Source organism: Branchiostoma belcheri, unplaced genomic scaffold, assembly GCF_001625305.1.
Source record: "Branchiostoma belcheri isolate BF01 breed outbred unplaced genomic scaffold, Haploidv18h27 scaffold129, whole genome shotgun sequence".
Classification (NCBI taxonomy): Eukaryota; Metazoa; Chordata; class Leptocardii; order Amphioxiformes; family Branchiostomatidae; genus Branchiostoma; species Branchiostoma belcheri.
The window spans coordinates 437,488-453,417 of NW_017802702.1; the positions used below are offsets into that span (position 1 = coordinate 437,488).

The 15,930-nt window shown below is 42.3% G+C and overlaps 1 protein-coding gene across 1 annotated transcript in view; it reads right to left on the reverse strand.

Moving 5' to 3' along the window:
- LOC109463608 (carbonic anhydrase-like) overlaps positions 1-9,141 on the reverse strand; it is a 10,223-nt gene extending 1,082 nt beyond the window's left edge. The window contains exons 1-7 of the mRNA XM_019760461.1: positions 9,064-9,141; positions 8,819-8,867; positions 8,227-8,400; positions 7,474-7,634; positions 3,564-3,671; positions 2,714-2,780; positions 1,622-1,788 (exon numbers count right to left, since the gene is read on the reverse strand). Of these exons, the coding sequence (XP_019616020.1) occupies positions 1,622-1,788; positions 2,714-2,780; positions 3,564-3,671; positions 7,474-7,634; positions 8,227-8,400; positions 8,819-8,867; positions 9,064-9,141 (804 nt within the window). The remainder of the gene's footprint in view (positions 1-1,621; positions 1,789-2,713; positions 2,781-3,563; positions 3,672-7,473; positions 7,635-8,226; positions 8,401-8,818; positions 8,868-9,063) is intronic.
- Positions 9,142-15,930: the final 6,789 nt, after the last annotated feature.

Consider the following 15,930-nt stretch of genomic DNA (forward strand, 5'->3'; position numbering starts at 1 on the left):
TATATATAACTTTATTGCGCAACAATTATACAGTGTACAAAGTATGGCATCTACTAACTTAAGCAAGTACAGGTCAACTACATTTTCATAAGGCTAATCTAATACAAAAGTGGGTGGCTAGTATGAGATAGGTATCGACTTATACAATCGTTGAAGGAGTTTTTAATATCCATACAGTCTTTAATATATTTCCCTATGTATAGCATGTAGATAGCCTCTACTAGACTCCAGAGGCGCCAAACGTTACGTAGAACGCAGCTACCTGTCTTAGAACAGACTGAAAAAAGCTTTTTAATACACTGCACTGTACTGTGATGGATTCCAAGGTAATGTGTCTAGTTCAAGTCTTCCGCCTTTAAGTTAAAAGAAGTTTATTGCAAATTCGTGCCCGGAGGCTAATTGCAAATTACAAACATAAAAGAACAATGTAACAGAGTATAAAATAACTAAAATCTACATGATAAAAGGTAGTTGTCTAGGGCTATAGCTATGTCTAAGACTATATCTAAGGGGTTTGACTTCTCCTTTTTAAAAAGATAGCCTCTAGTAGGCTGCAGAATCGGTTGAATTTTTTAAAATTCGTTGCACATTTTGTACCCTTTGTGTTGGAATAAAGTTCAACATCGTACTATGATTAATACCAACACAGGTGAACGTCCATGATATTTATGTTTACCCTTCGCAGAAGGAAAACAATTTGTTTTTGCTCAGTTTCTTCTTCTCCAAACACATAAGGTCAATGACCTGGACCAAACATCTGTCACCATGGTAACCAGTACTGTAGAAACCCCCTGTGGTGTTGGGTTACATTATATTGATGATTATGTTGATGTACAATATTTGATGATGTTCATAATTGGAATATTTAATAAATACATGTAATCTGCTTTAATTTTTGTATTTTGTATGTTGTGTTTGGGAGGACAACTTGTAAAGGTGTCAAATCACCTGTTTTGTCCTCCCTTCCACTTGTATATCTGGTGGTAAATTCAAATAAACAAACAAATAAACAAATATATTGCAGGACAGGGCTGGGGCAGCTTGTCACGATATACATATACTAATATATGGATGTGTTTGAGTAAAAATTAACAGCAGTAGTTTGTTGGGCTAGACTATACCCATGTGAAGGTAAACATAATGCGTTGGCTTTGCAAGTGCTGTTAACTTTCTAAATGGTTTTTAAATGGTTTTCATTGTCCAAACAGTACCCGTGCAGTCGCAGCCTTTATACGGCTGAATTAATGCAGGGTATCACATAATAATCAATACAAATCACAACAATTACAACAATCAAATAATACACATGATACACATATTTGTTCCACAATTATTTTTTGTGGAACTGTGGCAAGGGTCTGTGCGGCTGCCATTCGGCGCCACAAGGTGACCTCAATACGACTTTCGCCAACCGAAGTTAGGTACCCATTCACACCTGGGTGGAGTGAGGAAAGTCGTGTAAAGTGCCTTTCCCAAGCAACGGCACAACGTCGGGGCGCATGTTCAGACATGTCCCGGGTACGACTCGGGATCGAAACCGGGTCTCCCCGGTTCATAGTCAATTGCTCTAACCACTACACCACCCGACGCCACGCATTTCTAGTTTGATGTTTGTTCTCACCTGGTTCCTTGAGATGGAGATGGTTTCCTTAAAGACGGTCCAGGTGACCACCTCGTTGCAGGTGGGGGTGGTGAGGCTGCCGTTGTAGCGGAAGAACTTGGTTCGGTCAGTCGGCAGGAGGCTGTCCAGGCTGAACCGGTCAGCCATAGGGTACTTGAACGTCGTGCCTGTAGGAAGATTCACACATTTTTAAAGGAAGATAGTTTGCTTACATTCATAATCGTCATCTGCATCACCATCATCCATTGTATTCTGTATCTGCATTCGCACGAAAACGTCCTGCAGCTGCATAAGGACTTTCTTCATCTCCTTCCACTGTGTCTAATGCCTCGCGAGCTCCCTACGCTCCTGGAGTTTCTTTCCCGTTGTGGGAGGTGTTCTGTTTGCTTCCTGAATTCCCCCCATGACCACCTGTTGGTCCTAATGCATTTCCCGTGTCTGACCTTGCATTTTTCTTGTCTATCACCCCCCCCCCCCATTCACGCGCTGTCAATCAACTCTTTCCAGAAAAATAGACACAGCCACACTGTTCAGCCACACAAAACAATACTTCTATAGGCAGACGTAATAGCGGAATATTGTAGATTCTTATAGTAAAGGTTGAACTTTATTCCAAAACAAAATTGTACCGGGATCAAATTTTCAGCGACCACTGTCGCCTTCATCAGGATAATTAATGACCAATCACTTCACAACGTGATCTCGCGAGAATTACGGTGTACAACTGTGTGTTGGAATAAAGTTCAACCTTTTACTATGATTACTACCAACACGGATGAACTTTAATGATAATTGTAGATTCTTGCTGTTATATTGTAAAGAACCGGTCGCACACTGGACCTTTGAAGCGCTAATGCTTTATTGCCCTGCCTCCAGGACTCCTAGAACCAGAGTGAGATTTCTAGGTTAGACAGTGCTACTTCTAAGATAGGGGTGTTCTGCAACAGGACTGCTCTACTTCTAAGATACGTGGTTCTTGTGTGGTAAAGGACAAATAATTCACAGCACGGAACTAGAAATAACATGTGTACTAATGAGATGAGAAAGGCCTGATTTTGCCCCATTGAAAACCTCCATTGCTACATGACTCACCGCTTTGGCTGACGTTAGCGATGTACTTCAACAGCGGCTCAAAGGCGGGGTTGTCCGAGTTGCAAAACTACAGAAAATATGCAGTAAAAACAGTAAACGTTACACATATTTCTACATGTGATGGGCATTCTGACAAACGAATGTTCTTTACAAGCAAATATAGCCTTGGTCACAACCCGCCGTACGTGCTTCTGCGTGCTGTCTATGTGCAAAAACGTGGGCAAACGTAGGGCATCCGTGCGTGGTGAGTACCACCTCCGTACGGAATCCAACGGATTTGGGAGCACGCAGACACGTTGTAGAACTTTAAGTGCATGTAAAACTTTTTTTGCGTTCGGTCTGCGGATTCCCAACCCGTGCGTGCGAGTAAGTGCGACGCGCGTGCCCCGTACGTGCCGTGCGGAAGAAGCACGTGAGAGTACGGCCGTCTTACGGTAAAGTTGCAATCGCACAGAGGTCGCACGTTAAAGCAAGTACAACTCACTTACCACTTGCGCAACGAACTATGCACGCAACCGCTCACGGCCAGACGTGGCGTGCAGACCACACTATTACACCTTGCGCAACCGTGCAAGTGACGTGCGAGTGAAGTGCGTAGACGTCACTCCTTCCCCACGTTTTCAGAAAAAACGTAGCAGACGTAGCATCCCAAAAAACGTACGGACAAAAAGCACGTACGGCGGGTTGTGACCAGGGCTTATCTAACAGAAGCCATAGTTTTGTTCAGACGCAATACGTCCTACTGACGTGCTGACAAAACGTAGACATGCGAAATACAAATACAAAAATGCGAACATCTACGCACACACCGCCACTTATAGATCGAACCGCTACTTGTGTTCTGCCTCACCTCTATGAAGAAGCCGAGCACGGCGAGCGAGGCGTGGTTTGTGCGGCTGCCCACCACGGCATCGCCCAGGTCCGTGTGCTGGTCCGCGTTCCAGTGGACAAGATGCAGCTGCGGGGAACAGGAATCAAACTAGAAAGGTCGACATTTGCTTGGGAGTAAATACAGCATATTTCAGTCCATCTCCCTCCCACGCAAAAGTGGACTATTCCAAAGTTACCCCAGTGCAAAACTGGCAAAGGTTCTCAAATAAATAAATTAAATAGTAGCTCAATGTACAATGAGAACAAAGATGCTAGAACAAGCACTTTGGATCTCGAAAGCTTTACTATCTTATTACAGGTATGCAAATACTAACAATGATGAGATTTGATACATTTCGAAGGTCTTGGGCGCATAAAATCGAATGTGTGGGTTATTACGCACGACTTACGTGCAATGTGACCCCAGGTAACCCGCAATGGAACACGTGTTCCATGGCCAATGGCAGATGGAACAGGCCATTCTTTAGATAGAACGTGGAATAATGGGTACAGCACTTTTGGCCCTTTTTTGGCCTGAAATAGCCATTAAAGTCCCCTAGATGAGTCATTTGCAAGTGCATGGTGTATGCCAAATATGTGACAGCTATTCTGTAAACACATGTTCAAGGTACCCTTATACCGAAGTTCAGATCATTTGGTTGTAATACCAGGGCTCAGGATCCAAAAGTCCATTTTTTGTCGAAAAATGCCCCAAAAAACCTTAATAAAAATTTTTCAAAGGCATGTATAAATAAAAATGAAAAAAAAAACGCCTGGGGGTATTGGCGCACTCTACCTCCATGCCAAATTTCAAGTCATTTGGTTGAAAAATGACAGAGTTGAATCCCTTTGACTGTTTGGCAGGAGGAGAAGAAGAAACATGAGAGAACACTAGAGAGGCCGACATTTGCTTGGGAGCAAATACAGCATATTTCAGTCCATCTCCCTCCCGGGCAAAAGTGGACTATTCCAAACTTACCCCAGTGAAAAACTGGCAAAGATTCTCAAATAAGTGAATTATATAGTAGCTATGTAATTGAGAACAAAGATGCAAGAACAAGCACATTGAATCTCGAAAGCTTTACTAATCTTATTACAGGTATGCAAATACTAACAATGATGAGATTTGATACATTTTGAAGGTCTTAGGCACATAGAATTGAATGTGTGGGTCATTAGGCACGACTTACGTGCAATGTGACCTCAGGTAACCCGCATTGGAACACGAGTTCCATGGCCAACGGCAGATGGAACGGGCATTCTTTACATAGAACATGGAACGGGTATAGCACTTTTGGCCCTTTTTTTTGCTCAAAATAGCCATTAAAGTCCCCCAAATGAGTCATTTGGAAGTGGTGTATGCCAAATATGCGACTGTTGTTCTGTAGACACATGTTCAAAGTACCCTTATACCGAATTTCAGATCATTTGGTTGTTAAACCAGGGCTCAGTATCCAAAAATCCATTTTTTGTCGAAAAATGCCCCAAAAAACCTTCATAAAAATTTTTCAAAGGCATGTATCAAAAAAAGGAAAAAAACGCCTGAGGGTATTGGCCCACTCTACCTCCAGGCCAAATTTCAAGTCATTTGGCTGAATGATGGCGGAGTTGAATCCCTTTGACTGTTTGGCAGGAGAAGGAGGAGGAGAAGAAGAAACATCAGAGAACACAATATATTTCATCCATACCATGGTATGGACTGAAATATAATAAAATAATGTTAGACGAACTTTAAAGGTACTAATGACCCCAGCCCAAGGCTGGGCACCGAACGCGATTGTAGTAAGGCTATACAGCTTTTTATTATGTTTATCTTCGCAGAAAGAAAACATTGTAACCTTTGTCTTCCTAAGACCTACCAACGTACCAAATATCATCACAATCCCTAAAAGGCGTTCTGAAGTTATGCTGACTACAAACGTGCGGAAACACAAACACACACACACACACACACACACACAAACACATAGACACGCCAAAAACAATACCTCAATTTTTCATGGAGGTAACAAAGAAGTCAATGACCTGAACTAGACGTCTGTCACCATGGTAACTAGCAAGTAGGTGTTGGGTTTAGTATATTTTGTAGCAGGACAGAGCTGGAGGGGCTGGTCACCATGTATTATAAACAAGAATGTGTTTGACTTACATTTTTAACAGAGTAGTTACTGTACTTTGTTAGGCTAGATTATCCATGTTGCCTTTCTATTTATGGGTTCACCACACCACGAAGTGGTGGTGAACCCATATTGCTTTTTATATTTCAGTCCATACCATGGTATGGATGAAATATATTGTGTTCTCTGATGTTTCTTCTCCTTCTCCTTCTCCTCCTCCTGCCAAACAGTCAAAGGGATTCAACTCCGCCATCATTCAGCCAAATGACTTGAAATTTGGCATGGAGGTAGAGTGGGCCAATACCCCCAGGCGTTTTTTTCATTTTTTTGATACATGCCTTTGAAAACTTTTTATGGAGGTTTTTTGGGGCATTTTTCGCCAAAAAATGGATTTTTGGATCCTGAGCCCTGGTGTTACAACCAAATGATCTGAAATTCGGTATAAGGGTACCTTGAACATGTGTCTACAGAACAGTCACATATTTGGCATACACCACTTCCAAATGACTCATTTGGGGGACTTTAATGGCTATTTACACCAAAAAAAGGGCCAAAAGTGCTATACCCGTTCCATGTTCTATCTAAAGAATGGCACGTTCTATCTGCCGTTGGCCATGGAACAGGTATTCCATTGCGGGTTACCTGAGGTCACATTGCACCTAAGTGGTTCATAATGACCCACACATTCAATTTTATGTGCCTAAGACCTTCAAAATGTATCAAATCTCATCATTGTTAGTATTTGCATACCTGTAAGAAGATTAGTAAAGCTTTCGAGATTCAATGTGCTTGTTCTTGCATCTTTGTTCTCAATTACATGGCTACTATATAATTCATTTATTTGAGAATCTTTGCCAGTTTTACACTGGGGTAAGTTTGGAATAGTCCACTTTTGCGTGGGAGGGAGATGGACTGAAATATGCTGTATTTGCTCCCAAGCAAATGTCGGCCTCTCTAGTTCTGATGTTTCCTCTCCTCCTCCTCCTTCTCCTCCTTCTCCTCCTGCCATATCTTTAAATGGATTCAGCTTCTTCATTTTAGGGCCTAAGGTCCTGAAATTTGGTATGGAGGTACAGTGGGCAAATACCCCTAGGCGTTTTTCAATTTTTGTGATACAGGCTTTTAGAATGGTTTTATTTGAGTTTTTTGGCTGTGTTATAGCAAATGTATTACTGTGTTAGTGTGCCTGTTTACCACGTCTGGGCATGAGTCATCACAATGGAATGCAGGGCATCAACCAATAGGCATGCAGCTTTCCTCTATACTTCTTGCTCATTGGCTGTTGGGATTTAACTTGATTAACACCCGCACAGAGCATTTCCACCTGCACAGAGCATTTCTTGCTGATTGGCTGTTGGGATTTAACTTGATTAACACCTGCACAGAGCATTTCCATACTGACAGTATGTCTTTATTCAAGTGTTTTGGTAAGTATTTCAAGCTTTTCTGCTCCAGCATTGGAATGCGGGGCATGAACGTTTTTTATTTTATTTTGAAAATCAACAGTTTGCATTATGCAATTAAAAATCCTAACCAATAAAGTAGGGAATAGCTATCCAACTGTTGTTTTAGTTGTATGTTACTTCATATTATAATTATATCAATGTAAATAAACTAAATCATTGTTTTCCCTTGTGTTTCTCATTCTTTCCCTGCCATGTGGTAAAATGTGGTGAACCCATCGCTGTATTTGCTCCAAAGCAAATATTGGCCTTTCTAGTTTATACTTGACTTTTTGGCGACGCCTCAGGGGCGGAGGCATGTTTTACCCACCTCAGCAGGGTAGATCTGTCCGTTGACCTCGTGCTCGGACCCCGCCCACAGGTTGTCCAGGAAGCTCCAGTGGAAGTGGAACTGCGCCAGCTTGTAGTTGTTTCCCGGCAGGCCGCCGCCGCCGACACGGTGAGCGTTGTTGTCGTCGAAGGATACGCCAACTGTGAGGAGACGCATGAACAAACGAAGCAGCTAATGTATGAATGAATGAATGGGTGGATGAATGATTCAATAGAATGTGAATGGAGGGATGGATGGATGGGATGGATACTGTGGGCGTTGTCATCGAAGCTTACTCCAACTGTGAGGGGAAAGAGACATTCAGACGTGTGAACAAATGAAGCAGCTTGTTGGAAATGGTGAAGTTGACGTTGCCCAGCCTTCAAAAAACCAACCCTTGCTTGTAATAAAAGTTATATGCAGGTCCAACAGTTTCCGCAAGAGGGCGTCTACCTGCGTATCCGTTGTTGGACATGGCGAAGTTGACGTTCGCCGACACGGCGTTGTACCTGCGGATACGACAATAGTTCTCTACAACATGCTGCAGAACTAACAATTTCCGCTAGAGGGCGTAAGCAGTCCCAGTGTTGTCTATCCCTACCTGCGTATCCATTGTTGGACATGGTGAAGTTGACGTTCCCTGGCACGGCGTTGTACCCGGTGAAGGATACGACAATAGTTCTCTACAACATGCTGCAGAACTAACAATTTCCGCTAGAGGGCGTAAGCAGTCCCAGTGTTGTCTATCCCTACCTGCGTATCCGTTGTTGGACATGGTGAAGTTGACGTTCCCCGGCACGGCGTTGTACCCAGTAAAGGTGAAGGCGGGGAAGGTCTGCTTGACCGTGTTGCGGTACACCAGGTCGATGGGAGACTGGGCCGAACCACTGCAGAACTGGGGCGCCAGGGTCTTCCAGTTCTCGGGACCTAAACAACAAGAACGGCATTTGTTGTTTGTTTGTTTTTTATGTTTGTTTGTTTGTTTTAATTCAGAAGAACGGTAATAAATACAAATGAGAGGACACAAAGTGACTGTAAACTCAAGTTAGGCCCATGCAACTTAATATATTCTCGCAGACACTTTTACAATGAAAGATAAAAATATTTTACAAGACGTTTGAAAATGTGTGAATTCATAAGAGATCTAGATTAAGCATGAGTCAAAATCTCCCATCCCAGAAGAAAAGAAAGCAAAACAGGAAACATATCGCTAAAAATCACTTTTATCTTCACGAGCATAGGTTACAAATTTCTGACGGTGACCGTAGTTCTTTACAGCCTGGTGCAAGACCAATTGTTTCAGCAAGGAGGCGTGCGTAGGTAAGAAAAAACAACTTCTACTTACCGTATTGGCCCGGAGCGTAGCCCCATTCTGCAAACAAGAACAAACACATCTAAGACGAAACACTAGAACATATCTCCGGAAAAAGAAAATAGCAAAATAGCAAAATACGATACGAATGGCTCCCTAAAGTTACCGGTTTTGTTTCAGTTATCTCGAAATATCGTGGGCAAATTCCATCGATCATGTAGCAGTCACAAATACGTATCACCAAACGCCCCTAAACTTGCTGAATGGGATATTCCTACATGACGTGACTTACTGGCGGCTCCGTAGGCCAGGTGGATCAACAGCGCCCCCAAGGTGCAGTACTGCAGCAGCGACATGGTGACAGTTGCGATGATAACTCACTGTGTACAAATAAACAAAAATTGCAACAGTCAGTGTCTTTTGTAACATAACGAGCCCATAGCCCCACCCACCTTCGTTTAAAAACTTTGAAGCACGTCGGCATAAACGTACTGCACCTGCGCGAAACCCATAATGTATTGTGCATAGCACTTCGGCAGAACGTCTCATGTAAGGTGGTATTCGCACATATAAGGTTAACTTCCCGTTTGTAGTTTCCAAATGTTATGTAGGAAAAATATCCTTTGTACAACGGGCAAAATTCTGATGCAACGTTGACCAAAAAATACAACGAAAACCGTGAAAAATTGTGGATTTTAGGTGCAGTACGACGTGCTTAGAAGACTTACTAGTATATGACGGACATGCAGCCAATGTCTCATTGGTCAAGCCTCTAATTGGCATGCTGCCATTGGTTGAACTGCTAATTGTGATGGACAGTCTATTGGTGGTAAAGTCCTGACACTATTGTAGCGTTGCTGAGTTCTTGTCACATCTAATGTCAAAGTTCTTTTAATAACAAAATCTTTCTTTTTTTTTCTGTTTGAAACTGGACACAAAGCAGTATGGGTAAAGGGCGGATGTCTGCTATCTCATGTTAGTAATCGGTGTGTGGACCTGTCACACAAAATGATACATTCCCGTCCAGCCTGACCTGATACGCCCGAGTGCATTTCAAACTTACATAAATTTGGGCATGATGAAATATACTCTGGGTCACATCACCAGGTCTTTAATTTTTTTATACATCAATATCAACGAATACTACTTTCCAGTTCCAACAAGGCCGTGTTCATGTGAAGTCAGTGAAGGCGCTTTACATGTGGTTTACCCCGAAGCCGGTTTCAAGTGGCTTCATCTGAACGCTCCAAATCACATTGAAAGCGCCCCGATCCCAAACCACTTCTAGAGGTGGTTTCGAATCGGTTTTCCCGCATCGCGATTTGCGTCTGAACGCAATGTGATTTCAATGTGACTTCACCTGGTATGGATTACGGGGTGATATTTCTTTACTTATATGCAATACCAAATTTTACGTGGCAGTAACTTAAAGAGCAGTAATGGGTCAAAATAAATGTGTCCGTTCTAGGACGAGCTTCACCGCCTCTGGCAGGGACCACGTCGGCATTCGGCCGAGATACGCTGGGAGGGGGCACCAGCAAGCAGGTCGTTGACCCCTGACATTAATAACACGATACCATCTGCCTGAAGATTACCCCAACTCTATATACAGCCTTCTATTCTTCTTGATGAAAAGATAGCCGAATAGAAAGGCGCTGGGACGGGGTGACTGACCGCCATTTACGGATCAGTTGAGTGACTGTTACATGGCCGCGAGCGGTAATTAAAGAGTTAATTGGGGCGTGATGACCCAGCAATTATGGTAGACAGTACATCAAACACACCTGCTCATCGCTTTGGGGTGCCATCTCATACATGTAACACTTTACCCTACTAAATAGCAAAGTTCTTTCTATCACAACCATTTATTTTTTAAGCCAACGTTTCGATGACGACCTGTCATCTTCATCAGGGCAATACTGACTGGTTTACTGTGCACTGACACTAGATGTTGCTTGGTGCTTGGTGATGTAACAATGCCTAGTATGTATGTCACAATTACACTACGTTGCGGAATGCATTGTAAACAGACAAAACTAGCTTAAGTACACTATGAACTATGTAACATCTTTAGTGCACTATGCACCAAGCAACATCTAGTGTCAGTGCACAGTAAACCAGTCAGAATTGCCCTGATGAAGATGACAGAAGGTCATCGAAACGTTGGCTTGAAAAATAAATGGTTGTGATAGAAAGAACTTTGCTATTCAGTCGTTTACCAACCTGATGAAATTATTTACGGACTTTACCCTACTGTTTGTATACACACAGTACATGCGTGTGTATATTTTAGGTTTCTTTCACTGTAAGAATGCCTTAGTTACATCCGTGAAGGAGGTAATGTTTTGATGTGATCTGTCCAATTAGGTTTAGGTCGATGTGTTTTCGGATACTTCGGCCACCATAACTCAAGAAGCCAAATTAATTGATGAAAGAGTCATGAAAATGTCGGTAATATGTCATTAAAATGTCGTTATTTGTCTTATAGGGTTAACTTTAAAAATAAGGGATAACCACATTTGTCGTAAAATGGCCAATCTACAAATGGGCTGTCATGTTTTGTCCTTAATATTTTGCCCCTGAGTAATAAATTTCAGCTCCCCAAAGATTTCTCTTGACAGGTGCTTCATTCTGTGTTTGCATCTGTTCTCGGCGTTCGGCGAGGTTGACATGATGATTTGATTGATTGATTTGATTGTGATTTATTGAAATTTCAACAGTGCAATACACGCGGACCAGCGGCAGCTGTTGCTGATGTTGTGTTCCGCACATAGAAACGAATACTGGACAGACAATACTCATTCTGTGTTGCATCTGTTCTCGGCGTTTGGCGAGGTTGACATGATGATTTGATTGATTGATTTGATTTATTGAAATTGCTACAGAAACGCGGAACAGAGGCAGTCGGGTGTTGCTGGTGTTGTGTTCCGAAATGACTACTGGACAGACGATACTCATTTTCACTTGAGTCTAGTGAGGAAAGTTGTGTAAAGTGCATTTCCCAAGGGCACAAGATCGGTGGCATGTCAGGACTCGAACCCGGGACCTCTAGGTTCTGAGTCGCGCACTCTGACGCTACACCACACGACCCCAGGTTGAGGTTGACATGATGATTTGAATGAACATTCCATCATTCCAACAGGTGCTTTTACAATGTATCATATCAGGCTGACTCTTATGTGCAAACATATACCCCAACTTCCCTTTGATTCATTTGTAAGTTTCTGGCACAAGAAAGGTTTTCAATTGGCATTAGAAATTGTCTTGGCTTTGGAAATTGTCTTATCAACTACTTATCACATAAAAAGACCATTTATTTATTTATTTTCGAAAATTGCGACATTCACAATACAGTGGCCACCCTGGCAGCAGAGCTGATGGCGGGGGCCACAGACAGACATGACTACATGACTATACATACATTGTTGATTAACATATATGTTATTATATTTACAATACTAATTAAAATGGGTAAACTTAGTTGGAGGTCAGAGGTCGAGAATCCGTACAGTGGAAATAATAGACAAGTGCACTAGACCAAATGAGCAGGTAGAAGGACACTTTAGAAACGTTTTGTTTGCAGGATGTAGCCCTGAAGAGCGGCCGAGATGTTTTGGTTTGTAGAGAGGTTGTGACCTGGAAGACCATTGAGGAGCATGTTGGTGGAGAGGGATTGATCCACAACACTACGTACAGCGGTAGCAAGTGTTTGCCTTGCGTCCTTGTGCAGAGGGCAGTGGAGGAGGTAGTGTGCGACTGACTCAGACTTAGCACCACAGCTACAGCTGCGTGGGGTCAAGTTGAACTTGACGAGTGTAGAGTTGAGCTGAGACCAGTCAAGACGCAGTCTTGTAGAAAGGATGTTACTGCGACGGTCACCGAGTCTGCGGAACTTCTGGTGACGGCGGGTGGTCAGCATCTGCGCTTTACACTTCAGTCTGAACTGGTTGTAGGTCGCAGCTTCCCTCACGTCCCTTGGGAGACTGTTCCAGAGCCGCGTGGTGTACGGGACGAAGCTGTTCTTGTACACAGTTGTTCTGCAAAAAGGAACATGCAAGTGTGTGTCGTTCCGTAGTCGAAGTTGGAGCTGTCTTTGGCTGTCTCTGGTAGTCGGGATCAGCACCTGAAGGTGGAGTGGGACTGAACCAGATACTAGCCTATACATGAGTAGTAATCTGTTGTAGTCCCTTCTGGTTGCTAGGCTGTCCCATTCTAGCTCTTCGAGTAGTTTCACTCGGGGTGTTCGGGCCATCGCTCCTGAGACAAGCCGTCCTGCATGGTACTGGACTTGCTCCAATGTCGTGCTGGCAGTAGTACCGATGTTACAAAGCAGGATGGAGGCATACTCCAGCTTCGTGCGCACAAGGGTGTTGTAGGCAATTTCCAGGGCTTCTCTGGGCAGATTGCTTTGCAGTTTGCTCAGTAGTCCTAGAACCTTGTTGACCATTTCTCATCAGATTTTACATTCTTGGAGAATACTATGAATAAAACGAAGATGCAGGTGATCTAAACTCGTTGCAAAGTTTCGTCCAGACACTGGAAAGACGTTATTTTTTTATTCATAAGCACAGTGATGAATACAAATAAAGGGACATGGACTAAGTGACTGCGAACTCAAGTTAGGTACAACTTATTTTCTCGCAGCCACTTTTACAATGGAAAAAAGGGCGTTTACAAGACATTTGAAAAAAAAACTATGGATATTATGAGGAAAACCTCTCATCCCAGAAGAGAAGGAAAGCATAGCAGGACACATACAACTAGAAGCGTTTTGTTTCTGTGATGTAGTCATGCGCGGCTAACATCATGTCACAGTTGATGTCATTCGAACAAACCGATGTTAATTTGCATGTTTGACAAGCTGTGAAAAATCACTGATTCTGAAGAGAATTTTCATCGCGTGAGGATAGCTGAATTCCGTGTTGACGGCTATTGTGGATTGCCAGTGGACCGTAGATGAAGGATAGCCGAAAATATCTTTATAATTACAGGTTACTACTGATAAACAGGTCATGCTGACCTTTATAAGAGCATCCCAACTGTCATCGAGAAAGATGATTTGTTGATAGCAACGATTTTTTATATATCAACTCCAAGAGTTTGTTCCGGACATCTTCATCCATAGATGAAAGATGATGTTATGCATCTACTTGTGCTCCGTTGGTTAATTTGTTTTGTTTGTTTGTTTGTTTGTTTGTTTTTTATGACAACTCTCTTCATCGTGACAAAAGTCGTCAATTACCAACATTTTACCAACAAAAGTGCAAATATATTCAAATGACATACCTAGAACTGTATTAGAGTCAGACTCGCTGTCACCATTTCAATACAGTAGGGGCATGATCACTAGTTTTGTTAGATGTACAATGATGTCTAAACCGGTTTCAATCCGTTTGAAGTCGGTTTATTCCAACCCACCTCTCGGAGCCGGATTGGCAATCCGGCATAATCTTCAAGCAGATCTTTTGGTGGCTGCAAAACAATATTTGATAGACTGGCGAAAAAAAGGATACCGGTACAAAAAGGACGAATAAAAACGCTTAACCCTAAAAAGTACACATGAGGTCCGCGCGGACCCCAGCACTATATATTCTGTAATATTTCTGTATATTTTTTGTTTTAAAATCCTCAAAAGGGCCTCAAAATCCCCTTCGGTCTGAATAGGGTTTAAAAATCGGGTATTTTCTTCGTAGACAGTACTGGGCTGTTCTGTTTTGTCCTTAACAAATGGGCTGTTATGTTTTGTCCTTAACATTTTGCCCCTGAGTAATAAATTTCAGCTCCCCAAAGATTTCTCTTGACAGGTGCTTCATTCTGTGTTTGCATCTGTTCCCGGCGTTTGGCGAGGTTGACATGATGATTTGATTGATTGATTTGATTTTGATTTATTGAAATTGCAACAGTACAATACACAGAGGAACAGAGGAAGCTGTTGCTGGTGCTGTGTCCCGCACACAGAAACGAATACTGGACAAACAATACTCATTTTCACTTGACTCTAGTGAGGAAAGTCGTGTAAAGTGCATTTCCCAAGGGCACAAGGTCGGTGGCATGTCAGGACTCGAACCCGGGACCTCTTGATTCCGAGTCGCGCACGCTGCCGTTGCGCCACACGAACCCACATAAATGATTTGAATGAACATTCCGTCAATAGAACAGGTGATTTTACAATGTATCATATCAGGCCGACTCTTATGTGCAAACACATACCTCAACTTCCCTTTAATTCATTTGTAAGTTTCTGGCACAAGAAATGTTTTCAATTGGCATTAAAAATTGTCTTGGCTTTGGATATTGTCTTATCAACTCTTTATCACGTAAAGAGACCATTTCCAATCAGATTTTACATTCTTGGAGAATACTATGAATAAAACGAAGCTGCAGGTGATCTAAACTCGATGTAAAGTTTCGTCCAGACACTGGAAAGATGTTGATTTGTTTTTATTCATAAGCACAGTGATAAATACAAATAAAAGGACATGGACTAAGTGACTGCGAACTCAAGTTAGGTACAACTTATATTCTCTCAGCCACTTTTAAAATGAAAAAAAGGGCGTTTACAAGACATTTGAAAAAAAAAAAAACTATGGATATTATGAGGAAAACCTCCCATCCCAGAAGAGAAGGAAAGCATAGCAGGACATATACAACTAGAAGCGTTAACGTTTTGTTTCTGTGATGTAGTCTTGCGCGGCTAACATAATTTCACAGTTGATGTCATTCGAACAAACCAATAATAATTTGCATGCTTGACAAGCTGTGAAAAATCACTGATTCTGAAGAGAATTTTCATCGCGTGAGGATGGCTGAATTCCGTGTTGACGGCTATTGTGGATTGCCAGTGGACCATAGATGACGGATAGCCGAACATATCTTTATAATTACAGGTTACTACTGATAACCAGGTCATGCTGACCTTTATAAGAGCATCCCAACTGTCATCGAGAAAGATTTGTTGATAGCAACGTTTTTTATATAATATTATATATATCAAGAGTTTGTGTTCCGGACATCGTCATCCACAGATGAAAGATGATGTTATGCATCTACTTGAATGTGCTCCGGATCCGTTGGTTTATTTATTTTTTGTTTGTTTGTTTGTTTGTTTGTTTGTTATGACAACTCTCTTCATCGTGACAAAAGTC